Source organism: Primulina eburnea, chromosome 15 (genome assembly GCF_022965805.1).
Source record: "Primulina eburnea isolate SZY01 chromosome 15, ASM2296580v1, whole genome shotgun sequence".
NCBI classification, from domain to species: domain Eukaryota; kingdom Viridiplantae; phylum Streptophyta; class Magnoliopsida; order Lamiales; family Gesneriaceae; genus Primulina; species Primulina eburnea.
In genome coordinates, this window is record NC_133115.1 from 33,126,709 (window position 1) to 33,153,991 (window position 27,283).

The 27,283-nt window shown below is 33.3% G+C and overlaps 5 protein-coding genes and 1 pseudogene across 7 annotated transcripts; 2 read left to right on the forward strand and 4 right to left on the reverse strand.

The window, feature by feature from the left end:
• Nucleotides 1–711: 711 nt before the first annotated feature.
• Nucleotides 712–5,315, reverse strand: LOC140814620 (serine/threonine-protein phosphatase PP1 isozyme 3-like). Of its 2 annotated transcripts, none has more exons than XM_073173654.1 (4): nucleotides 4,963–5,315; nucleotides 1,927–2,486; nucleotides 1,621–1,842; nucleotides 712–1,183 (listed from the first exon to the last, which is right to left on the reverse strand). In XM_073173654.1, exons 1-4 carry the CDS (start codon nucleotides 5,135–5,137, stop codon nucleotides 1,148–1,150), a joined length of 993 nt encoding a protein of 330 aa, XP_073029755.1. In that variant the 5' UTR covers nucleotides 5,138–5,315; the 3' UTR covers nucleotides 712–1,147. The 2 variants fall into 2 exon arrangements, with proteins under 2 accessions (XP_073029755.1, XP_073029756.1); XM_073173655.1 differs by having other exon boundaries at nucleotides 712–1,116; nucleotides 4,963–5,313.
• A 4,209-nt stretch (nucleotides 5,316–9,524) lies between these two features.
• On the forward strand, nucleotides 9,525–9,959 carry LOC140815664 (ethylene-responsive transcription factor ERF098-like). The gene has a single exon (XM_073174737.1). It carries the CDS (start codon nucleotides 9,525–9,527, stop codon nucleotides 9,957–9,959), a length of 435 nt encoding a protein of 144 aa, XP_073030838.1.
• Nucleotides 9,960–13,833: 3,874 nt separating this feature from the next.
• Nucleotides 13,834–15,346, reverse strand: LOC140815236 (RING-H2 finger protein ATL16-like). Its single transcript, XM_073174358.1, has one exon. It carries the CDS (start codon nucleotides 15,015–15,017, stop codon nucleotides 14,007–14,009), a length of 1,011 nt encoding a protein of 336 aa, XP_073030459.1. The 5' UTR covers nucleotides 15,018–15,346; the 3' UTR covers nucleotides 13,834–14,006.
• Nucleotides 15,347–16,753: 1,407 nt separating this feature from the next.
• On the reverse strand, nucleotides 16,754–18,149 carry LOC140815234 (1-aminocyclopropane-1-carboxylate oxidase homolog 1-like). Its single transcript, XM_073174357.1, has 3 exons — nucleotides 17,540–18,149; nucleotides 17,125–17,449; nucleotides 16,754–17,028 (listed from the first exon to the last, which is right to left on the reverse strand). Exons 1-3 carry the CDS (start codon nucleotides 18,079–18,081, stop codon nucleotides 16,780–16,782), a joined length of 1,116 nt encoding a protein of 371 aa, XP_073030458.1. The 5' UTR covers nucleotides 18,082–18,149; the 3' UTR covers nucleotides 16,754–16,779.
• Nucleotides 18,150–21,316: 3,167 nt separating this feature from the next.
• Nucleotides 21,317–23,126, reverse strand: LOC140814852 (1-aminocyclopropane-1-carboxylate oxidase homolog 1-like; annotated as a pseudogene).
• Nucleotides 23,108–26,944, forward strand: LOC140814853 (uncharacterized). 2 transcript variants are annotated; one of them, XM_073173951.1, is made up of 6 exons: nucleotides 23,108–23,187; nucleotides 23,588–23,714; nucleotides 25,634–25,748; nucleotides 25,837–25,926; nucleotides 26,027–26,125; nucleotides 26,618–26,944. In XM_073173951.1, exons 2-6 carry the CDS (start codon nucleotides 23,647–23,649, stop codon nucleotides 26,720–26,722), a joined length of 477 nt encoding a protein of 158 aa, XP_073030052.1. In that variant the 5' UTR covers nucleotides 23,108–23,187; nucleotides 23,588–23,646; the 3' UTR covers nucleotides 26,723–26,944. The 2 variants fall into 2 exon arrangements, with proteins under 2 accessions (XP_073030052.1, XP_073030051.1); XM_073173950.1 differs by lacking the exon at nucleotides 23,108–23,187 and having other exon boundaries at nucleotides 23,488–23,714.
• Nucleotides 26,945–27,283: the final 339 nt, after the last annotated feature.

Below are 27,283 nucleotides of genomic sequence, written 5' to 3' on the forward strand. Positions count from 1 at the left end.
AGTTTTAACATAATATTTCCAATACAACTATATTAATACTATAACACATATTTTTGTATTAGTTATTCTTATAACTTATTATGGTAAATATTAAATATCAATCATTGTATTATTACTATAACCTATCAATCTTGTCATTTTAACGAATTTGAGATTCCCGAGAGCGTGTTCGGGTTGGTTTCGTCCGAAGTCAAGGATTTGTTGGAAAGAGCTTTGGAAGGGATTCTTCTACCTGGCACTGTCCCAGAGGATCAAAGCCGTTTAAACACACAGCATGAAGTGATCAACAGATTTAATCATATGCAATGCTGAGATCTTGTGAGGCACTGTCCCAAAGGATCTACTTACCCTTGAAGATTCCGCGGAGTTTAAGTGATTAAGATCCTGTCTCAATTTGGTCTTTTTTTCTGTGCAAAATTTAGGTTGTGGGATTTAGTTTCTTATCCGACGCCCTCCATATGACGAGACCCGGCCGATCCTTTTCCAGGTGGTTTGCATCGGCTTTACGCTGCAAACCAAATCACCACAAATTCGTCAGTCACCCCTCATTTTGCTTACGTTGAATTAAAGTTCCAGTAAATCGTATCGAGTTATGAAAATTTCCATATCCCGTCTCAACAAATTCGAACAAACCTCCGGGCACTACAAATTTGTCCACAAGCTCGCACGTTTCTTGCAGTGCCCGACTGCCGACATGACCAAGAACCCAGGTGAAGTAAAAACCAACAGTAGCACATAAGGAGCCCATTGCCACAGGTGATTATTATACAGTGACAATTCATAAAACCATTTTATGTCAGCAAGAGAACACTTTACATTATACAGAGACAGATTTAGACAGGATGTTTCGACGTCTCGGTATTTACCTTTTGCGGCATGCATGAATGCATCACAAAAGATCCAACTCCCCCAATAGATTGGGAAATTAATTATTACAGTCCTCCCAGTTTTCTTCTGGTGAGATATCTTCTACACATAATTCTGGTCTGCTATCACCCAGGTGAAAGCAACGGTCAAAGTAGAAGACAATGTTTGTCTCCCATTAGCGCCATGCACTAAACTTACAGGTATTTTTTAGGGAAATCGATTTCATCCTATTTTTCTACCGAGGAATGACTGCAAAGATAAAATGAAACCGGAATTAATATCATTGTGTTGGTCTGAAAAGGGGAGATATACTTTCCTGAAAACACTGACAAAACACACCATTAGAGGGGTAACAATCTATTATAGTTCACGAGGTTAGATTAACTCCATAAGTTGTTTGTATGTCGATCTCAATGTATGTGTGTTTCTTGTGATTCCACATTAATCAACGCAATAGGCATATCTCATTTCATGCAGTATAGAAACATCCAACACCATACAGGAGTAAAACGAAAGCAAAACAAGATATGCACAGAACGAGTGAAATGAATATTGAAATTCTCGAAAGCAAACTATCATGACAACATTGATTTAGGCATAAGCTACAAGATATCAAAACTCGAAGAGATGATAAAGAATAAAAATGGATTTTGAGAATAAACTAATACAAAATGGTATATTTAGGTGCATCAATGGGTTCAGCGTAACGTGTGAAACTACTGTATCAGGTATCAAGTAGAAGTAATATTGTACCTTCATTTTTGGTTGCAGAGTGGCCGGCTTAGTTGTAGTTGTACTCCCAAATCCAAACTTAGGCTTCTGCTCAGCCGGCTTTAATATTTGGAAAGAGCACATCAGAGTCTCGTCAACACTCATCATTGCTCCAGCATTGTCAAATTCTCCACAGTAATTAGGTGCCGAGAATATTGTAACGAGTTGTCTATCAGCAAAGAACTCGTATCCATCCTCAACTACCTGTGATAATTCTGATGACCAATCGATAACCAGATTTCCGTATTCATATCAATAAAAAAATAAGGTGATAATGCAAGTCCAAACCTGGTGGGCACGACAAATAAGATCAAGATCATGCTTTTGAAGAAATTCTGTCACCTTATCTACACCAAAGGTATATGACACTCCCCTATCATTCATACCCCATCCCCGGACTTCTTTACTCGGATCGGACCAAAGAAGATCGCATAATAAACCAGTTTCAGGTACATCAGTAGGACGATGTAGATTTCTAACTTGCTCCAAATCTTGGAGATCAGGAGAAAGTCCTCCATGCATGCACAAAATCTTTTCATCTATTAGAGCCGCAACAGGTAGACAGTTAAAACAATCTGTGAATATTTTCCACAGTCGTACATTGAATCTTCTTTTGCACTCATCATAAAATCCATATATACGATTGACCGATGCACATTCATGGTTGCCCCTTAGCAAGAAGAAATTTTCAGGATACTTTATTTTATAGGCGAGTAGAAGGCAAATTGTTTCTAAACTTTGCTTCCCACGATCTACATAATCCCCCAAGAATAAGTAATTAGATTTTGGTGGCGACCCCCCATATTCGAAGAGTCTAAGAAGATCAGAATATTGACCATGAATGTCCCCTGTAAAATATGTTATAAGAATAAGCAAGACCAAAAAATAACAGCTTGATAGAAAATAGATTAAACATAACCTTAAATTAATCAACAGTTATCATCCATAAAACTGGATTGAGGGAAAAAACGAGGCAAGAGGTGCATGTGCTTGACTTCTATGTGGAAAACCAAGAAATGATGATACACACAGAATGAGAAAAAACATACCACATTGACTTCTAGCACTGAGAAACTTTTAAACAAGCAATCATCCCAAGCAAATATTAAAGTAAGCAGGCATTCAATACTAATTGCACTCGACCTGAAACTCAATTATGGACAAAAAAATCAGTGAGGAATATGTTAATTAACTAAATAAATTACGAATCACAAACACAATTTTCCACACTATAGAAGATAACAGGGAACGTGGGGGATTTATCTAGAAGTATCCCCGGGTTCTTTTCCCTGAACTGTTCCAAAATGAGAATATGAGGATGGAACAATAACACAATTTCCCAAACCACAGGAAAATACTCAGAAAAGAAGTAAAACGGCAAAACATGCGTTCAGTTTACATAGAAACACAAACAGCGCCACTTCAATGCACCATTCATCTAATAAATTACGAGAATTTTGAGTTTTGAAAAATATTTATTTATTCTTTAAAATTTTAATAAACAAAATAATATATGGTTATCTAAATATCTTTTTATTCTTTTATTAGTAATAGTTTCACTCATCCAAGAAATCGAATGAAATTTTAAAGTTGTCCATTTGATGATAAAATATTGTTATCCTCCTTCGAGCTTTCTCTCAAATGATGTAAACATTTATTTATAATAAAATGTAAATGTATTCATTACATTATCGATAATTTTAAGTAATTATTCAAACGCTCATATTTACAAAACTTAATCATTATTTGAAGTCTTGCATTACCCAAGTAAAATACTAGTTATTAAATTATTTGAAGTCTTGGATCTCTAGAATTCCACAAATATGTTTAAAACAACAAGCAGACAGTATAGTAGTTATTACCACATCATCATCACACCCCAACACTAAACACTAGGATCCTTTCCCATTCAAATTTTCCCTCATTTGCCAACACAACAAAGTTTGGACCGAATTATCGATTAAAAAAAAAAAAAAGAGCAGCAAATTGATAGAGTGGTAGAAACAGTCAGTTCATTACAAATTAAATGATTGAAATCACTTCATTTAAATCAAAGAAATATGACAAAATATGAATTTATCAAAAAAATAAATTAGTCAAAGTCAAAATTTGTGTACTTTCTATGAGTAATATTTCGGGGTAAGTAGCTTTTCAGTTTAAAACCTAAAAAACTTAAATAGGAGGATGCCATATCCTCCAGTTATGCCTTCCTATATGTATTAATAAACTTTTTTTGCACAAAAAATAAAAAAGAAAAAAGAGAGAAGAAAATGATGTCAGAATTAGTAATAAAAAGAGCAAAACATAGGGTAACATCAGACAAAGATTTCCAGTCAAATATCAGAGCACTGTCGGCCATCGTATTTTAGCATCTTACACAAGGCTGGACAATGGCCTCGATACACCCAACTAACAGTGTAAAAGAATGGGCAGGAGTTATAGATTATGTCATCATGAAACATGGGATTTGGATCTTGTCTTGTGGGTAAAAACACAACACCAGTGTTGTGTACTATTTACACGACACGAAATAATCATGTGATCATCTGATAGACCGATAAATTTGAAAAATTATCAGACGAAAGCACATCACCAGATGATGTGTTTTCAGCTACAGCAAAATATCCAAATCCTGAAATATGTCTCGCATGCTAGCAAATACAGCTATATCAGGAAAGATCCTGTTAGTTCTTCCACATATCGCAATCAGCGTAATTATACATTTTCCTACTATAAGAATCATCAACACCCTTACGGATTATTAGCAATAAACATACAAGAAGTTTAAGTAAAAAGAGTTTATAGTTTGCAATTGTTAAGCTTTTAGACCCAAGCCAACCAAATTAAAAAGGTCAAGCTCAACGTTACACGTGAATCCACTGTTATCATCCAGCACAAAGTGATAGCACAACATGTCGTAATTCTCGGAAGAGACAAACCTTAAAAGCTAGCTGTCATTACGCGGTCGTACGCCTAATGTGGAATTTCTCACACACAAATCTCATACCCATTTTTTTTAGACGAGACAAATCTCATACTTAAAAACGAGAAATTCACACTCATATGTATATATATTACGCATCTAATTTAATCTTTTTAGCAATAATATTCCACTTCAAGTAAATAAATAAATAAATTATGAGTTCAAGACAGAAAAATTAAATTGGTAAAAAAGAAAAGAAACGCATAGACACTGCGAGATGATCAATAAACTTCAACAAAACCGCCAATTAAGCATAAAAATTAAACAAAAAAAACACATGAGACCAATAACCCATCTCAAATATACTTAGAAAATAGCCCAAAATTATAGTAAAATCATACCGCAAATCTTAATGGGTGCCTCGAGGTCGAGAAGATTAGGCTGTTTCAAGAAAATCTCTTTGGACTGCAAACAAAGCTGCTTGATCTCTGACTCCGAGAGCTGAACCTGCTTCCCAGGCTTCCCTTTCACCTCCAGCAAACGGTTGATTATATCATCAAGCGCCGCTGAATTCATATCCCGTTCCAAAATCCAACGAATCTGGATGCTAGCAAAATGAAATAAAAAAAGTTACCGAATTTTCCAGGCTCGAGTATTCTTTTTTCCCCGTATAGTGAAGATTTACTAAAGAACGTGGGGTATGCGAGCTCTTCGAGGGTTTAAAATGGAAGACTTTAGCTTTTGCACCCCTTTATTTATGGATTGGTGGACGGAATGTCCATTTTATGAAGAGTAAGATATTACGAATCTTTATACGTTAGATCGATTATCGATATTATTATCGATATTTATAATAAAAAATAATAATACGTTTAACATAAAAAATAATATTTTTTTATAAATGATCTAAATAAAATATCAGTCTCGCAAAATACGCTCCGTGATGAGATCGTCTCACATTAAATTTTTCTATTTATAAAACATCCGTGTCTACTCTCTCTCTTTTTATTATTTAACATCCGATTTTCATTATACTTTTTTTTTATTATAATCTTTTAATTTATAAAAGTACGATCATATATATTATATATACCGTGGTATTGACATAAGATTAGAAATTTTTTATTGCCCATAAATATATTGTGGCATTGACATATGACAAATAGATTTATGGATCATTTAAAAGTTCAAAAATATAAATAAATATTTTTTATTAAGATATTTTAGTTATGGATTAGATTCAAATTTACTAAAATAGGTTTTATGATATTTTTATTAAATAAAAAATAATATTTTTTGTAATTTGAAAAGATTAGACTGAATTTAACTACTCCAGTCTCCAAATGTCACATAACATTCGTTAAGTTCGTTTTATGTTATGCAATCATTATCGAATATTTATTTTTTAGTATTTTCGATTCTGGGGGTAATAGTTAACTTATCTATTTTAATAATTAAATTAAATGGGTTTTTTTACCTATTAAATACTTAAATTAAGTAAGGCACAATAGAGGGCCCATAACTCGACAAGGAAAATCTATAAATACGAGGTCATTTTCGTGGCAAAGACAAGTTGTCGTTTATTTTTCAAAAGAAAGTTTTTCTTGTTTTCTACCGTTTTTTTGGACAGTGTTGACTTGAGCGTGAAAGGTTTTCGTCGAATAATTTTTCGATGTTTTTAACGTCATTATTTTTGACGCATATGATGGTTCACTGTATGATTTTTAAGGTTCACAAAAACGACACAAACATACACAGATCCAACACTTGCATCAGATAATTATTTTATTTGGCTACATCAAATACCTTTCTCCATCGACATTTTCATGTTTTATGGACGAGGAAAGAAATCTATTATAGACACCACACTAATCATTTAAAAACAATGATAATCATATTTTACTCTATAGATAAACTAGAAATTTATAATATCAAGCATGGCTAAAAAATATCGATGAATATTTATTATTAAACATAAAAACAATTATGATAATGTCTTTGTGTCTCACATTAGACGTACTCTTTATTAAATTATTACCATTTACGATAAAAATATATTATTTTTTACAATATAATATATGTTTGGTAAATATACATTGTATGCTTATATTAATTATTATTTTAGAGTAAACCGAAAAGTCTGTGATCTATTTGTTGTACTCCTTTGTTTTGGTTATTATCTTGGTTTCCTTTGCAAAGGGTGGCTCTGGATTCATGCTGCTTGCAAGGTCCCAGAGACTATCAAAGCAATGGAGGACTCTTACAGAGAAATTTATGCGATGGATGGAGTAAACTCACCAATGCTATAAACACAATATAAACTCACCAATGCTATATTCATTTTCCAACGTGGGACACTTCCCACTTACCATCCACAAGCTAGTCCAATTTCTCATTCAAATGGACCAAGCCCAATACTACAAAAGCCAAGTCCAACAATAGTCCAACATGATCATGTACATACCCGTCTTTTTACGGTGGGACATATATATATATATATACATGTTTGATCTTAAGAAGATCCAAAGTCGCGGATATTTTGTTACCTTGTTTTGTTGGTTGTAGGTGTAGCTCGAGCTTTGTCTCACAAAAGTCGAAACTGCTGCAATGGCATTTGAAATATGCACACCCCATTCTCATGTTAAAATCTGTTTCTTTATTTTTAAAAAAAGAAAAATATCTCACAATGTCAAGTTGAGATTAGACTGAAATCTACCTCATTTACCTCACTAAATGCTGAAAAGCCACTACTGATTCTGGCATTTCACGGGGTGCTGTTCTTCTGTAAAATAATTTAAACCAACGAAATGATTGAAGTATTTTGGCAAACCGCGAAGCTAAATCAATGTATTTTTGTAATAATGTAATAAATGCATACAGATAGTTGAGATCTATATCAAATTGGACAACATGATTGAAGGAATTTGAACTGATAATATATTATATATACTAGTGTAGTTGCACACGCATATCGTACTTGTGTAATATTTTTATAATATTTTGAATTATATTCAAATAAGGGTAACATTATATTATAAAAAAAAGATCATATTGTCATTTGAATTGATCATATTTATATGAGAATCATATCATAAATTTAGAATTTTTCGAAGAAATAATGTTCAATTATAAAAATTGAAATAAAGAAAAACAAAAGTGTGATATGTACATCATATAAATGTAATTTTGAAATAACGAAAGACAAAAAAAAAGTGTAATATTTACATCATGTAAGGCAAATTTGAGAGAAAAATGATAATGTCTTTTATATATATTTTTTAAATAATATTCTAGAATATGACCTACGAAGATTATTAGGAATATAAATCAAATAAAGGTAAGTAAAATATATAGACAGAATTTTTCTTATCTTAACAAAAGCGAATACTGTTTGTGGTGTTCTTTGCAAAAGTATGCTCTACATATAATCCTTTAAAGATTATATGCAATCAGAAACTTTATAACTGGTAGATTAAATTAAAATTCAAAAAAATTGAGAAGTATTTATTAAAACACTTTATGGTAGTCAAAATTAAGAATCGTGAACGGTCGAAAAAGTTAGGATGGCAACAAATTCAAATAATTTGTGTGAGAACCCAGAATTTCGGAAGATCTGTTTTGTCTTAGCGTTCAGAATTAACAGGTATCAAACTTGTGCAATGAACAGATTATGAATTGCATGGCAAATCAATATTTTAATCCTTGATAAAAGGAGGCCGGTAGTTAGTAATAACAATAATTAGTAATATTCAGAATATATTCCTATTATTATTTCACAAAGTTCCGGTGCTTAAAAAATACCGAATTCTGAAATCATACATATCATATATGTTGGTCGGTTTTTGAATAATTTCATGAGCTAAAACAAAATACCCACTTGATGCAAATTGCTAAACGTATCTCGATTGATGCTTTTAAAAATTTGTCTGCCCTCACCACTGAAATACTGCTCGATAATAAAGCTACTCTTTGCTTCAAAATCTGAAGTGATGCGTTGTAGATTTTGTATAAAATTAATTCAAGAATTCATGTGTTATTTATTTGGTAAAATCTGATTGTTAGCTTCTCAATTAGTAGCCATTAAATGTCGTGATTTCGAGTTAATGCACAAATTATAAGTTTTAATCCGCAACTGACCATAGGCATAGTCTGGTGAAATGATCCGCTGAATTTCGCGGTGTTAAATTTAATCCGGCTGTTGAATTTCATGTGGAATTCGGCTACTGAAAATGATCTGCTGAATTTTGAAATTACTAGCTTTGCATGAGTACTGAGATTGCTAGCTCTTTCCGAAATTCTGGGTTCTCACACAAATTATTTGAATTTGTCGCCATCGATCCTAACTTTTCGACAATTCATGATTCTTAATTTTGACTACCATAAAGTGTTTTAATAAATACTTCTCAATTTTTTTGAATTTTAATCTACCAGTTATATATCCAAGCACATAATATACATAATCTGGCACGAAAAATTCTATGTTGGGTTTTTATTAACATACGGATTAGATATGTTTTCCACTAAATCCTATAATAGTCACTTTCCACGTAACACATTCTAATTTGATGTCTTACGCCGTTATATTACAAAAATTACGCCGTTATGTTTTACATTTATTTATTTATATGTCTTATCTACTTTTGTCTGATTTTTATGAGCATATATTACATAACGTCGTATTTGGTGGTTAAATTTCGTAAAATTCCTTAATCAAATTCTTTTGGCACGTGCTGTTTACGATTCTTGGTAGGAAAATATGAATATCACATTAGATTTGGTCGAACAATGCAAACTTTTGACATCATTTCAAGTTATATATACCCCATATGTTCTATGAAGTATAAACTAATTACCGCCAATTCACTAACTTCTCCCCACGAAATTTAACCACCAAATATCTTGTTTGTATATGTATCCACAATTTCATACGAAGAAATATTGATTTTCGACTGTACACGAATAAATGGAAGGAGCTTCAAGAAGCAAGGCCATGCAAGAAAGGGACGACGACAAAAAAGAAGAAACTCGATATCGTGGCGTCCGGCACAGGCCTTGGGGGAAGTTTGCGGCGGAGATCCGTGACCCGACTCGACAGGGAGCACGCCTGTGGCTAGGAACGTTTGACACAGCGGAGGAGGCCGCGCGCGCATATGATAAAGCTGCATTTAAGCTGAGGGGTCATCTTGCAATTTTAAACTTTCCTAACGAGTATTACTCTCAATTGACCATTCCTCCATACAATCCGAAATTTTCACCTGCATTTCCGGCATCGTCTTCGTCCTCCTCTTCAATGGTTGGACCGTATTATTGTTGTTCTGGAGAGAGGATCGAGTTGGAGTATTTGGGTGATAGTTTGTTGGAGGAGATGTTGGATTCTTCCTTGGAGAAGAAGAAGTAGACATGACATGAAATTACAAGCAGCTTCATAAATTGCCAACTTTTGGTTTGCAAAAATGTAATTGTAAACTTTTCATTTATCTTTATATATATATATGTATATATTATAAACCTATGTTTTCGTACAAGATCTTCACTGTTTTTTTGTAAGTTAATTGACTATTAGGGAAATAGCGCCCTAACATTAACGTGACTCTATCAAATCGAGAAAATTTATAGATTTCGAGATGTAATTTTTACTTTAAGTTGAGTTTTCCAGAAAAAAATTTCTATTAGTATATAAAACCCTGGCCCCCACATATAATTCAGAATGTGTTATAATTCTCGTTCAAAATTAATAGTTGAAATCTATCAATATAATAATAACAGGAAAAAAAACTTATATGAGACAGTCTCACGAATCGTATTTTGTGAGACAGATATCTTATTTGGGTCATCCATGAAAAGATATTACTTTTTATGCTAAGAGTATTACTTTTTATTGTGAATATCGGTTATTTGGGTCATCCATGAAAAAATATTAATTTTTATGTTAAGAATATTAATTTTTATTGTGAATATCGGTAGGATTAACCCGTCTCACAGATAAAGATTCGTGAAACTGTCTCACAATAGACCTACTCATAATAATAATAATAATAATAATAATAATAATAATAATAATAATAGTAGTAGTAATAATATAGTAGTAGTACCAATAATCACCATCATCATCGATATAAAATCAGAAAATCTGAAAAAAAAAAAAAAAAAAAGTAATATCAATCTTTTACACCTAAACAACATTAATAAAACTATAAAGTAATGTATAATCTATGATGAATACATGCGTAATCGTTAAATTGCTGAAGAAATAAATTGTAGATAATTGAACTGTACATATTCCAAACAATAAACGAGTCTTTTCGATTTCTGCATATATTGTCTACAATTTTTTTATATATATAAAAAGAGATAAGTGATCAATTGAAAAAAAAAGATGCTAAAAATTGAAAATCACGTAAACTATGGAAAAAATATTAAAATTCATTAAATTGGTGAAGGAAATTCCAGAACATAAAATTATGGACAATCGCACTGTACATATTCCAAAACAAAATTATTGTGTGTTTTCAGTTTCTGCGTATATCGTCTACTAAATTTTTCTAAAATGCAATTTTAATTGCACGAATTAAATAAAAAATGTAAAGATAATGATTAAATTTAAATTACGACCGGGCTTCTAAATTTTTAAATTACAACTTTTCAACTCCCTTTTTATGTTAACTAGATAATTTTTTTTAATGAAAATAATTAAAGTTTAATTACAGACAACTGTCGGACACCTGCAAATTTAAATTTTCAGATGAAGTAGAAACCTTTCAATTGCCTTTTCGAAATTATAGAAAATTTAATTGATTTTAATAGGGTTGCTATTTTGCGTGTATATATATAATCCGTGCATCACATGGGTGAGATACTAATATACATTTGAAATTCTACATCAGCACTGCTCGCATAGGTGTTCACAATGGTTGTTCAGATATCAAACTTTGTTCTTTGTGATGCATATGCCTCTTATGATCTTATAAATTTGAAATAAATAGTCCGAAAATGAATATCTTCCGAAAATGAAAATCATTCTAAATGCGAAAACAAATTTATTAAGCAACAAATAAATATATATTTGAAATTCTACTTCAGCATACTCGCATGAGTGTTCACAATGGCTGTTCATGATATCAAACTTTGTTCTTTGTGATGCATGTGCCTCTTATGAGCTTATAAATTTGATATATAATATATATATATATATATATATATATATATATATATATATATATATATATATATATATGTGTGTGTGTGTGTGTGTGTGTGTGTGTGTGTGGAGTAGAGAGATTATTTCAAAAATTATTCGATGGCATTGGTCAAATTGAACAATCGCTAAGCATCATTGGTGAATGCAGCTTGGTAATCTTCGAGGAAGAAATAAAGGAAATTGACCTTTTTCCGCGATTCTTTTTGTCTTCAGGAGTCGAGAATAATTTATAAAAAAGAAGCATTAACAAGAATAAAGGTCAGAAAGAATTTATAGATTCTTGATTAAGTTGGGAGAAAATTAATTATTCATTATTAAGATTAGGGAAAAAATTATACAAAATAGTCCAATATGTTACGGACATCCATGATTATTTAAATACAAATTCGAAGCATATATGTTTTTTTTAATGAAGATGGAACCCGAAACCGCTATTCTTACGTGTGCAATGAATAAACTTTGATCCGACGTATTAGTCTGCATACCACGCTAGCCATGTAGAGTATATAAGGTTGTTCATATTGGATCGTTCCAAGTACGCTATGTCAAATCCTTTATCATAACTTTTCAAAAATATAAAGAAAAAAATTCATAAATAAACCTCGATTTGATGCAGTAGTCTTAAACCAATATATCTACTTAAGTTTACATTGAATATCATTAAACTTTTATAGAAAATATAAAAGTTTGGATAAAATACATCTAAACTTTTACATTTTCAAAAAAATCATTAAAGTTCTAGAACCAATACATCCGCTTAATTCATAACTTGTATTGATTCAAAGCACACAGATTTTATTGAGCACAATTTTTTTTTGTGAAACGATCTCACAAGTCAATATATGAAAGTAAAACTCCGCCAAGTATCTTTAGAAACTTTATTTATATTTTGGAAAATAATCTTTATATATAAAATGAAAATTGTTATATCATATATATGTGTAGTAGAAAATATAGAGTGGAGGATTTAGAACCGAATCCACACCAAATTTATATTGGAAAAATAATTCTAAAATTTGGGAATTTGGTAAGATGTCATTGTTTGCACTATAAATATAGGGTTTGGGAAAGGGGGGACCCCTTTACCTCCCAATGCATGACAGTGAAAACATCCAAATTTCTTTTGTAATTCTTGGATATATTTTTTTCCACTTCAAAATTTTCCAGTAAAAGCCAAAAAGGAAAATCGTTTGATTCAATCATGAAAAACAATTATTCGAAGAAAAATGAGGTACATGAAGGGGAAAGTTGTTAAAGCAATGACGATTTCAATCATGTCTTCTACTCAAAATTAGATATGTGGTCCATTAAATTTAACTTTCCCTTGTTCAAGCTATGGGTGCTGGGGAGTCCACTTTTCATTTCAAGTATGTTTTTTATAATATGATCTCAGATATTTTTATTCGTGAAACGGCTAAACACGGTCTATATTTACTATAAAAAGTAATATTTTTATCATAAAAATTAATATTTTTTCATGGACAACCCAAATAAAACATATGTATCACAAAATTGATCTGTGAGACCGTCTCACCAGAATTTTCGCGTTTTATTTATATACATTTTTAGGGATTGATATATTTAATGGTCCTCTTCGATTTATTCCCCACACCCCAAAAAAAATTACACTCGATTTTCCAAAAAAAATCTCATTTTCACATAAATGGTACTAAATATCACTCTTTAACTACTCTAGTCAAAACATATACATTGGTAAAACGAAAAGCAAGGGGGGTGTCTTCAATGCAAGATAATTATTGACTTTTAATGACTTTCGTAAATTTTAAAAGTTTAGATGGATTCAATTAATTATTAGTTCAAACCGAATATGTTATATATGTCAAATAATTATTAGTTCAAAGAAATTAATAAAAAATAATATGTTATAATTAAGTACAAAATTTATAAAATCTTATAAAAAAAATTCACAAAAGTCTATAAAAATCTTGCAAAAAAGTCTACATGAATCCACATAAATTTGTTTATAAATCTGTGCGAATATGTAAAAGTCAATATAAATCTTGCAAAAAAGTCTACATGAATCCACATAAATCTGTTTATAAATATGTGAGATTCTGTAAAAGTCAATAAAAATCTATCAAATCCATAAAAGTCTATCATTTAAAAAAATCATTAAAAATCATCAAAAATCTAGATTGAATACACCCTACTAATATGAAATATATATAGGTAACTAGGAATCTCTAAAAAAAATTCATTATATACCTAAAAATAAAATAAAAGTATCTAGCCTAACGCCTCTGATTCAACTGGTTGAACCGCACTTCTACCATGCCCAAGAGAAAGGAACGATCTTTTAATTCTGCAACCTTCATTTGCACTTATAGTCTCACTACTGATTGCAGCATCACCTTTCTGATTCATTATACGTTGAACAGCTAAATACAACTGCCTGTCATCTGCTGAATCCATGGAAAATGACCTTCGAAATGGCTGAAATACAGAGAATTGCTCATCTTTCTGCCTACTTTCAATGCACTCATCTCCCATGCTTGAAACTTTCTTGGATTTCTTCCGCGTGAACTTGGGTTCGAACTTCTCCGGTGAAGGGCTAATGGATAAAAACTCGCTGGAGTTCGAATTTTCTTGAATCCCATGTGGTGCTGGATTGGGATGGCTCTGTAGATCAGTTCCTATTTCAATCACCACATAATCTTCATCCCTTCCAGTGAAGTTATCGGTGTATGGAGTTGGATATCGAGGAGAAGGATATGTAGCAAGGATTTCTTGACTTGTAGGAGTGGCTGAAACGCTTGTTCTACAAAGTGGACAATTGGCGTTGTTTTGAAGCCAAACGTCTATACAATCAATGTGAAAGAAATGGCCGCAATTTGGGATGATTCTTAGCTGCTCTTCTTCCTGAAATTCAATCAAACAAACGACACATTCGCTAGAGTTTTGGACAGCTGGCTCTTTTCCATTTCCTTTGTTGAACTTGAAAACTGGGATTGATCTGATCGCAGCTTCGGTTAGCCCACGATTCTCGGGCACCGGAGAGCGAGACAGTAAGTGGTTTCCAGCACGGCGTCTTCTAGAGGAGGAAAAACGGTCTAAAAGATCAATTTGGTGCCAATTCAAGCAACATTTGATCACAAAGACATAGTAGCCAACCAGCAAGAGAGCAGTCGCTAAAATGCCGATAATGGCAACCGCTATAATAGGGAAGCCAGTATGCGAAGAAGACAAAGACGGAACAAAATGTGAGGATGGCGGACTTTGAATGGGAGGCAGTGACATGCTAACTCCAAGAAAGGATTTTATTCAAGAAAATATAATCAGTGGATTCAAAATTTCCAGAAAAAAAAGTATGAAATATTAAGATGGATTACTACAAATCATCCAAGACTTGAACATCATGCTCATAAATGATGGGGAAAAGTTCGTCTACTTTGAAAAAAAAATTTAAAATGGAATCCCAGTTTGAATTTTAGAATGTAGTAGTACTTGCAGGTGATTTTGTGTGGGGGAGAGAAAAGAAGATGGACGATACGAAGTTTGGACGTGTGAATGTATATATATTTAAGGTGGGAAAACAAAGATGTACCCAAAGAAAGTGGCGGATGGTTGGTTAAAAGGTATCTAACCTAAATCAGAAAAGAAATTTGGCTGCCAATAAATTTGTTAACAATATTTAAATTTGTATTGCCTCATATTCGACGATTGTTCTCATTGTATCAAGACGAGTCATTCCAGCGTGCTTATACTCTCACTCACACGCAACCTAAGAAACTTTCCCGTGAGTCTCCCATCTCAGAATTACCTCAAATCAACAGCTTAACTTTGGAGTTATTATGTGGTGAACTCCCGAAAAGAAGTTGAACTTTCTTGATATGAATAGTACATATCACATTTTTTAAGCACTCTTCAACCATACAGTCTCATACCTGCTCATTGTCCGTGCGACCTCATGACACCGACGATCACTCCCACCTTCTTCGGCCACTGACCTCACAAATTTCCGGGTGGATCGAAAAATTAACAAGTTCAAATTTGCTAGCTTGCTCTAGCAGTCGGTTCTTTTCTTTGTTTGTTTAAAGGAGGGAAGGGGATTCTCCTTAATCACACACTTACTTCATCTTTTTGAAGTAGTACCCAAGAAAATGCAACGAACGTCCCATCGGGTCCCAATCTAGAAATTCACCCGTCAATTACTCGATTGCATGTATACACAAAAAGGCCAATTCCACGAAGGAAAAAGAATTCCTAAAAAGTGAAGAAAGTAGATATATGGGACAAATGACAAAGGGATATTCGGCGTGATTGGGTAACAGGGTGGCTAAATTTTGCTCATGTTCAAGCAAAATCTTCCAATTTTTTGTATACTTTCTGAAAAAATTTAAATACCCAATGTAAGTTAGTAACTTTTTATTAGAAATTATTTTTATGATGTCATTAGCTATTTTTATTCTTCAAAAGAAATCAATTAATTTTAATTATGTAGTTTCGCATTTATTTTATGTTCTCAAATTGTTGCGACACAGTCAAAGGTCGTGGCAGGCAAGAAAGCTGTCTGTTTTGACGATATTTTGTTGGTACAAATTTTCCAAACTGCCTAGTGGGGGAATTGGGATGGACCGTCCATTTTCTTTGCTTCCAAAGTATATAATAAATGTTTTTGTTTTTAGAAAAACATGAGAGACCAGTTTTGTAAGTTTATTTGTAAAAAAAATAAGAAATATTTTATTTGGTGAGATTGACTTGGTTCGATCGAGGAATCTTTTATTCTGGGAAACCAAAAGAAACAAAATATTAAAGAACCCACATCTTGGTCAATATTTTCTGAACAATTACATATGTCTTCTCTCCGACTTCAAGATTTTTTAAATCCCATCGTTCTTTTTATTTTTTAATCATCTAAAATATGATAATTTTATAAAACTTTAACTCGAGAGGGAGTTTTTTTGGTTTAAGAACAAGTATCCTGCTTTTCAAACAACATCCGTAATATTTATTTTGACATCATACGTACATCATTTCAGACAACATAAGTTGATAATTGTTAGAATTTATAATAATCTAGAGCACGATAATTGTCAAGTCCAGCGCTGAGGAACTTGACTACATAATCACTTAATACAACATCTCTGTATAAAGGTGGACTTTCTTGTGAGATTAGCTCTTTGATTGGCCCATAAATTTTGGCTCCGTTCACAGGTCCAGAGAAGAAGCAAGCCACAGAAATTCTTGGCCCGATCTCATTGGAAATTGCCCTATGTTCGTTGCTCCTGAACTTTCCATTTGATACCAACTATATATATGATAAATTATTAGAGATAAATTTCATGACCAAAAGTCACGATTATGTATGTATGTACGTATGTACGTATGTAATGTACATATGTACCTGGAGAAGATCCCCGATATTTACGACAAGAGCACCTCTCAATGGCTCAATATCGACCCATTGACCTTCATACATAACCTGGAGACCTGTCCTAATTTGGTTTTGCAGCAGAATAGTGAGGAAACCTGCATCAGAATGCTTGCCAGTTCCAATACTCAGTTCTGGTTCCGGGCATGCTGGATAGTAGTGGCAGTGCAGACGATGCCCTTTGGAGCATTCCATATTTTTCAAACAATCGGTTTGAAGTTCAAGAGCATCGGATAATAATCCCAGTAAGAGATTCCCCAATATTTCTACATGTCTGGAGTATTGAATAGCAGATTCCCTACAAATTGCAAACCATCATCATTCGGTAGATATTAGACCATGGAATCATATATTCTTTAACAAAAAGGGGGGTGGGGATCAAATTAACCTGCAAGAAGCTGGCAGTTCGTTTCGATCAGTGGGATGGTCAGGATCCGAAAACGAAAGGGTCAAAGTATCCCTCCAACTAGCAGTTCTTGATGTAAAAAGATCGTAGGTACTGCTAAATCTTACAGCTTTTGTGTTGTCTCGCGTATAATACTTCTTTTTCTCCTCCGGATCTCGCTCGTTAAATTCGCGCACACCTTCAATCATGCCATCAAGAACAGGCAATGGAATCCCATGATTTATAACCTGGAAAAAACCCCATGTTACCGATGCAATTCTTACCTCCTCAACGACCAGTTTCCGCCTGTCGGGATTCCGAATTTCACTGAGATCAATTACAGGAACCTGGACATTTGCCCTTTTATAAGTTGATGAGTCCTGCAACAGCTCCTCATATGGCCTGATAAAAATCCTGGGAATTTTCTGTATCCCAGAATCTAACAGGCCCTTGACACCAGCTCTGGTTTCATCGAAAGCCTGGAGCATTTCCATTCTGTCATACTCCTGGTTACCTGTAGGGAATCCTGGTGTTACTCCTGCCATTAGATGTAATTGTAGAGCACTGTAAGATTTGTACCTGACAGCCTGGTGATCGTGTAACTAATTTATAGACATAATGATCTGTCAGTGAGTTGAAGAGACAAGATAAAATATACAGTTTAGTCATGGTGGGCTACTTCGTCATAGCTGATCTCAAACAATGACATTTGATATTATCACGTGTCAAAATTCGTCTTAAGCAATTGACTTTATCAGTTTTTCATCCACATATATGAGGTTAGGACACATGTAGCAACCTGCTGGTGAGTGTGTATATATATATATATATATATATATATATATATATATATATATATATATGAGAATCCACAATCGTTTTTTCCTCTCTGAGTAAACCCAAAAAATCAACGCAATATAACTCAGAAACTACTTCGACTAGATGAACTATATTGGACAAAGCGCACAGACGAGGAGATAGTAAACTCCCGACCTATTTATAAGAACTCACTGTATCCTCTCATTCAATTTCAATCTACCTCTTGGGATGATATCATGTATTTAGTCTAATCAATAAAATTTTGGAAGATTTATAGTGGGAAATCAGTTTACTAATTTTACATATTCTTAATTCCTGCAAGTATATGTATATATTTTCGGTCATTTAATTTTCGCATTTTTAATGTATAGTCATGTTATCAATCAAAATACGGTATTAATCCGCTAACTTATATTTATTTTTCAAATTTAATCTTTTTCGTTTGAATGATATCATCATGTCAACATTTTTCAAGAGATAAAAAAAAATGGGATATAAAATATTCAAATATTCGTTTTACAGCTAAAATAAATTTGGCAAAAACTTATGTGAGACGATCTCACGTGTATTATTTGTGAGACGGTTCTCTTATTTGGGTCACCCATAAAAAAGTATTACTTTTTATGCTAAGATTATTACTTTTTATTGTGAATATGAGTATTGTTGACCGGTCTCACATGAGACTCACTCAATAAATTTTATGTATCAGACATATTTAATTCGCATTGATTATCTGATCTGGTAACTTGACACATCATGGTAGTGGTTTAAATAACACGTTTATTAATATGTATTCACTGCACTTTGCTAGGAATATTTTATTTCTAGTCGTTGCTGCCACTTTTAAAATAACACGTAAAGAAAAGGATATAAACGAAGGTGTGAGAAATAGTTCTCTGACCCATAATTTGGAAGATTATAGCTCTTCCACCAAAAAGATAAATATCTATTTTATTTATTTTAGGACAATGAAAATTCATTAATGATAAAAACTTGTGTGAAAAGATCTCACGGATCGTATTTTGTAAGACATATTTTTTATTTGGGTCAACCACGAAAAATTATTACTTTTTATATTAAGAGTATTAATTTTTATTGTGAATATCAAAAATATTGACCAATTTCACAGATAAAGATTCGTGATACCTTATCACAAAAGACTATATTCTATTATTCTTCATTAATTTTCTCGGTCGAACTAGATATGCCCATTAAATTTAGGACAATGACAATTCATTAATTTTCTTGGTCGAACTGGGTAAGCCCATTAAATTTAGGACAATGACACTTTATATTTTTATTTTGATTTCCTTCATTGTATAACTACTGTAATCATATCTAGAAATTTATTTTTTAGTTACAGTATTATTTTTCTTTAAAATCTTTTGTTTTTAATAAATTTATTGGCATAAAAAAACAATAATTTACAATCAAATTGGAATTCTTAGAAGGTAGAATTTTATTAATTTTTTTACTCAAGTTGGTACATTTATACTTGATACGTCAACATTTACAAAATTTATGCAAATAATATGATATAAAATTGACAATAATAAAAAGTTGAACTTTAGACTAATGTTAGTTCTTCAAATCTATTGATTTATATATTATATTATATTGAATTTATTTTAAGATAAATTTGCAAATATCGGGATGACTAGGTATTTAAAAAGGTGTGATAACTTCAAGATAAACAAAATAAAAACAAACCTTTGATATTTAACACGAAGGATCTCAAAGATAAAGACAGACAGCGCCTGCAATCTCAGATATCTTCATTTTAGGTATCATATGAGACCGTCTTACATATCTTAATTTGTGAGACGGATCAACTTTAACGATATTCACAATAAAAAAGTAATACTCATAGGCAGCGTTTGGTTTGATAGATTAGATAGATTTATTTTTTTTAACCAACCTAATCACTTGTTTGGTATGTTTTTTATTTAACCAAGTCAATCCCTCCTATGAATTATTAGGTTATATTAGGTAGGTTAAAATAATACCTTCTCACCTCTTAGGATTATGAGTTAGTCTCATGTGAGACCGTCTCACGGATCTTAATCCGTGAGACGGGTCAACCCTACTCATATTCACAATAAAAGTAATACTCTTAGTATAAAAAGTAATACTTTTTCATTGATGATTCAAATAAGAGATCCGTCTCACAAATACGACCCGTGAGACCGTCTCATACAAGTTTTTGCCTAGGATTATTTATCTCACTCTTAATACATCTTATTTTTTCAATTTTACCCTTCTCTTAAATTCAAACTCACCACCACTTCCTTCCGCCCACCGGCAACCCTGCCAAAGGCTGACCTCCGCCGGCAACTGCCGACCACCTCCGCCGGCCACCGCTGGCCACCGCCGCCGCTGTTTCCGGCATCCACCGCCGCTTGCGGCCGACCGCAGCCGCCGTCCCCTGCAGCCGCTTGCGGCCGACCGCCGCCGCCGGAGTGGAAGAAGAAAAAAAAAGAGGAAAGAGCAATTTTGTCATTTCATCAAAAATTTTAAAATTATCCTACACTTAAAAATCAAACCAAACAAAATAATATTTTACACCATATATTACATTTCTACGACAATCATTTTCTTTAGCATTTACATACTAATCATTAGTTTATTTTATCCTCCAAACCAAACGCTGCCTTAGCATAAAAAGTAATACTTTTTCATGGATGACCCAAATAAGAGATTCGTCTCACAAATACGACCCGTAAGACCGTCTCACACAAGTTTTTGTCTTTTTTTAGATACGTGAAAGCTAATATAGTAGTTTTCAAAAAATGAGTAAGTAGTGTGAAGTTTTTTGATCTTGCGTAGACGAAAGAGAATCTTTTGACCATCATTTTTTTATTTCACAAAGTGTAATTCAATATAAGTTTACTTATATTAAGATTATTTTTGTAAGTGACACTTTTCATTGCGCATTTAACCATCCACCTAACAAGCCCAAAATTTATTTATCTAATTTCCATTCAAAATAGAAAAAAAATCCAATAGTCCAAAGTCAAACAATACGAAGAATGGTTTTAAATTTAAGGTACCAGTGATAGGATATCAACACCTTCAAGATGGCATGTGATATGATACAATTTAGAGTCGAATTTTCCGGATCGTACAAAACAAGAACAAGAAACAGATATAATAGAGATTTTATACAACAATCTAAGACGCCCCCTAGGGCACGAGGGCTTCCTCTGCTTCCAACTCACCTCCGGGATACTGGATTTCGTTTTATTATTGAACCAGACAAAAAACAAGCAATGAAACCAAATTCATGGCACCCAAGTACTGTTTGAAGACAGGCAGATCTTGAATCGTCGATTTATAACCTGAAATCTAACAAAGCAGAAGTCCCACCTAGACCTTTTGCATTGTAGATTTGTAGTGCAGTGATTAATCTTGGGCTGTGGTTTCCCGGTATTTTTGAGGGTTCTCTTCAGACAGCAGTTCTTTGATGGGTCCATATAATTTTGATGATGGCATCAAACCAGTAGTAAAGAAGCATGCCACAGACACTCTTGGGCAGCAAGATTCGCTACAACTCTGTGTTGCCCGCTTTTAAACTTGTCATTTGACATCAGCTCTTAAAAACATTCAAGATAACAGTAAATTAGCACGGGGATACAACCACGGGAATAAGGCGAAGTAGTAGAAAGAAAAGTGTCTGTAAAAGGTCTCCAATGTTGATTACTAGAGCTCCTGGCACAAGGGTAATATCAATCCACTGATCATGACAAAGCACTTGGAGGCCTCCAATGTTGTCTTGAAGTAGAACAGTGAAAAAGTAGTAGTCAGCATGTTTGCTTTCTCCTAAGGTCAACTCAAGGTCAGGGCATACAGGGTAATAGTGATACAAGATGGCTAGCCCCTCTGAACAACCTGTGTTGTTCAGATGACTAGGGTCGAGACTGAGAGCCTCCGATAGTAGATCGAACAAAAGTCGACCTGTCTTTTTCACATGCTTGGAATGTTCAATCATGATGTCCCTGCGAGGATAATATTGTCAAGAGAATAACTGAGGAGACCGCTCAATTCTTGAGCCTTTGAAATATTTATTATCGACAGAGGTTTTGTTTTTCTTTCAAATTAAACTCTGCCGTGGACATAGATGTTATATTCTTGACCAATCTAAAATTCAAATCTTTTAAACCGATCTACTGTGGAATTTCTTCCATATTGACTCGATGAATTTGCATCTGCTATACGACAAAATCGATCAACTGTAATTCTGCCAATCTATATACGAACCATGTACAATTTCCACGCTACTATAACCCTTTATCTTTCTCCAAATATGGCTTCGAGTACCAAAACTGAAATAATCGTATCATTAAAAATATGCTTCCAGTGAAAAAATATACAACAAATATTAGTTTTTTTTTGGTTGAAACATTACCTGCATGCCTCGGGAAATTCTTCTGGATTTAGAATCGGAGGAGCCATATTGCAGCAAGTAGTAGCCCTCCAATTAGTCGATGCAGCTCTGTACAGATAAAAATTACTGTTGTACGCCACTGTTTTCATCCCGTCTCTTGTATACCACTATTCCTTTTTCACTTCATTATCCTTCTCATAAAACCTCCTATCCCAGCCAGCATTTCATCCAAAAGACTCACACCAATCCCGTGATTAATCACTTGAAAGAAACCCAAGTCCCAGATGCATCACGGATTCTGTCTACTATATTTTTCCGAGGAAGCAGGTCATTTTTGATCCCATCAAGATCCCAAACTGTGATACTGAATCCAGGGCCTTTATTCATCTACATGACGAGATTATTCGATATTTAGATGTGTTTATGAAGTCAACGACCAAGAAAACAAGTAAAATAGGAAGAAAGTCAAATTCTGAGAAAAGAAATGGAATTATTAACAGAGTAAGTCTCTTTACGAGACAGATTCACGAATTTTTATATTTGACACGGTTAATTTTACCGATACTCATAACAAAGAGTAATACTCTTAACCTAAAAAATAATATTTTTCATAGATGACTCAAATAAGAGATCCATCTCATAAAATATGATCCGTAAATTTTTGTCTTATTAATTAATGTTGACATTAATATCTGCATATAGACATTACCTTTATTAAGATACATCTATATATAATTAATGTAACATTAATATCTGCATATAGACATTACCTTTATTAAGATACATCTATATACGCCTTCTGAATCTCGATCCCTTTTTCCCTTTATACCGTTTTTCCCGGTTCTCAGCACACACACGCAACGGAGAGGGGTAAAGCGGAAGAGCAAAGGGCTGGGCATTGTGAAAGATGGGTTTCTTTTCTTTTCTTGGAAGACTGCTCTTTGCTTCCATCTTCATCCTATCTGCGTGGCAAATGTAACCCAATTCGCTCTTGCTTTTTCAGTGTTCTTCTTTCTTTATGTGTAATTAGATCTGTTATAGATGTGTGTACGTGTTTGTGTGTGGGCATGCTAATAATTTGAAGCTCGAAATTTTTTGTACGGCATTGGCTCATAGTTTCAGATCTACCCTTTTTTGTTCGCCGGAGGAATTCGCTAAATCGTTTGTGAATCAGAGAAGATGAAAGAAACAAAATATAGCTTCTTGATTTTGTTCGTCCTTGATAGGCATGATTTTATTGGACCTTGAGTTTTCGGGTTTTTCATTTATGGTTTCCATGCTTAATTGATTTTAAGTGGTGAGGGCTGTTTCTGTTTCGTCCTGTAGAAAATGAAAATAAGGGGCCAAGATTACATTTTTACAGAACTTTTGCTTAGAAATTGTTGTTGTTAGCAAGAAATAGAGCCTCAGCTTACTTTGATATTTTCTTGTGGTACTTGTAATTGTTTCAGTGAAGTACATTTTCCTTTATACTTTTCAAAATTTAACTTCTTCTGCCTCGTGATTATGGGATATCTTCTGCTTGGTTTTGGTCTACTTGCTTAAAGAGCTCCCTTTCTAGCTTAATTTTGTATAGTTCTGCACAAGACTGTTCTTATAGTGTTGGGCAGCTAATTTGGCAAATGTTTTTCGGTGCTTTTGGAAAAAAAAAAGGGAAACGAGCAGTGCACTGGGACTAAATTAACCTGCCGAATATAAGTTGTTCTCGGATTCTTCTCAAACTTCATATAGGGTCATCTGCCTGTATTTCTTGTGAGCACAACACGTCCGGCTTGATGGATTTTTACTCTCTAGGTTAGACTTGGTGCTAGTAAACGATCATTAGTGATTAGTTTTTGGTTGGATAACTATATGTTTTATGAGCAATGCATAGGAATGTTGATCCTTATTATGATAATGAAACTTCATGTTAGCATACACAAGGTATTCTGGAGTAGATTTACAAATGAACATTTGCTGAACTACTTTTGCCGTCATTCTTTCATAGAGTTAACTGATGGTAATTTGAAGATATTCTTGTTTCTAATGAGCCGGCAATGAAATGAGCAACCTTTACCATTTGATTTCCTTAGTTCATTTAGCCTAATACATGTGTTTTCTATCTATCACAACTCACATGTATCACCTTCTTGACATGATAAATTGTCAAGAATCAAATTAAGTGGACAGTGAGATATTAAAGCTGATATGGTGGGATCTTAAATCTGAAATGTGGAAAATTGTATTTGGCATTGAAGGAAGAGCTTGAGATTGTCCAGACAAAACCAAAATGTTGAGATTTCGGCTAAAAATAAAAATGGATGAAAAGAGAACTTGGGTGTGGTTTACTCTTCCAATATTAGTGACAACTTTTAACATTTGGAATTAGAATAATCTAATTAAGTTCAATAGACTTGCCATCAATATTTCTAACATTAGCCATACTTGTTTGTGAAACAGTCAAGTATCCGGTTAATGAGATCCTACCTATGTGGGCACTACCCTCATTTCATTTCAACAGATAAGATCTTGCCACACATACAATTACAAAAAAAAAAAGTGGGTCCTATATATGCATAGGCAAATCTTGGCCATTCATCCTATCATGGGGGCAATGTCCTCATGGGTAGGATGAAATAAACCCAAGTATCCAAACATATTATGTTTTCGAAGTCTGATTGCTTACCCAGATTGTCAAACTAACGAAGGCTAGTTTTTTATATATATTTTTTACTCGCTCGATAAATTCTGTTTTTGTGTATGATTGTGAGCACCCAAGTCATATTTTTAGTTTGAACCTTAGAAGAAAGACATGTGTGGTTGTTTTTGTTTTCAATGTAAATCATCAACCATCCTGTTTCATAACATTGTATTGTGTTGCCTTCTACTGATATGGCTTGCTTGTATTATTGTAGGTTCAATGAATTTGGAGACGATGGTGGACCTGCAGCTAAAGAATGGGCTCCCAAGCTACATTTTGTCAAGAAGTTTGTTGATAACAGAATTGGGCAAAACAATTTGCATGTTGATGTAAAGGATCCTGTATTCTGGATATTTTTTTCCTCCCCCGGAGTGCAAAATTATTTTTTTCTCATGTTCTATGTTGTACGTTTTGCAGTCCAAGACTTTTGTTGCTGCCTGTATTTTCTTGAAGGGGTTAGGAGGTCTTTTATTTGTGCTTGGCAGTGGTTTTGGTGCTTTTCTTCTGGTATGAACTCACTTCTATATTCCTATGCCTTACTCGATACCAAACGTGTCAACTCATCGTTACCAATACATTTAAGTTCTTTTTTTGTTAAATCCTGCAGATATTGTACTTGGTTTTGACAGCACCTATGTTCTATGACTTTTACAACTACGATGTTGGTGAGCCGGAATTTATCAGGCTCTTGCATGAGTTCCTCCAGGTAATGTTGAAACCTTCAAACTCAAATAAAGGATTTCGTGTCATGCTAAGCTGGTATACCTCACCCTCGTAACATATCAAGGAAAAAAACCTGATGGGGATCATTGGACTCAATCAAGCAAATGAATTCTTAGTCAAATCTTAGGATATGCTCAAACTCAATGTCTAATGGTCCTCGTAAACACCAGTCCTTCAAAATTAGACCGGACAATATTCACGCTGGCATAGTCTAGGACTGCATTATCACGCTTTTGATCAAACTTTCTGCTGTACTTTTACCTCCTGGTCCGCTTTCTGATACACTTGCATTTTAATTGACACAAAGACTAACTCGACACCCTTTCGAGTCTGGCTTGAACTTTAGTTATTCTGATATATAATGAAATTTTGTATTTGAATATGCGTGCCTGTTTCCATCCTCTCTTACTCTATGGGGTTGACCATTTCATTATAGTTTCAGTTTGAATAATTTTGGTTTACATTTTGGTGGCAGTGTGTGGCATTTGTTGGTGCATTACTATATTTCCTAGGGATGAAGAACTCCATCCCGAGGAAGAAGCAACCACAGAAAAAGGCCCCCAAACCCAAGACAGCTTAAATCTTAGGATTTGAATTAGATTGTTTTAGTTTTTAAGATTAAGAATTTTATTTATTCATTTATTTTCAGTTGACTTCCACAGTTTCACCAATATTTGATGTCGTGGTCTATTTTTTAAGAAAATATTATTTTATTTTTAATTGACGATAGGATCGATTATCCCAGACGCAATCAAGCTCTGTTTGAAGGCTATTTATATTTTGGCATTGCATTTTAGTTGCATGATTATTGAATACAACGATTTTATTATTTATTAATATAATAAAAATATTGTATAAACTTCATATTTATCCCAAACCTTTCTCCTGTATTTTTCAAATGCATCCCTATAACCAATTGAAAATAGGTGTGGTAGTTTATTTGGATGGAAATTGAATAGAAAGAAAGGAAGATTTAATTAAAAGTTTGTGTTATATTTTCCCATTGAAAAATGATACGAACATATTCTTGATTTTTTTTATAAAAAAGAAACTTCATCAATACTTCAAAATGAGTTGATTTAGTTATTTTAGGAAATGTTAATTTTGAAGGAATTACAGTCTCATCCTTCAATCCCAATAA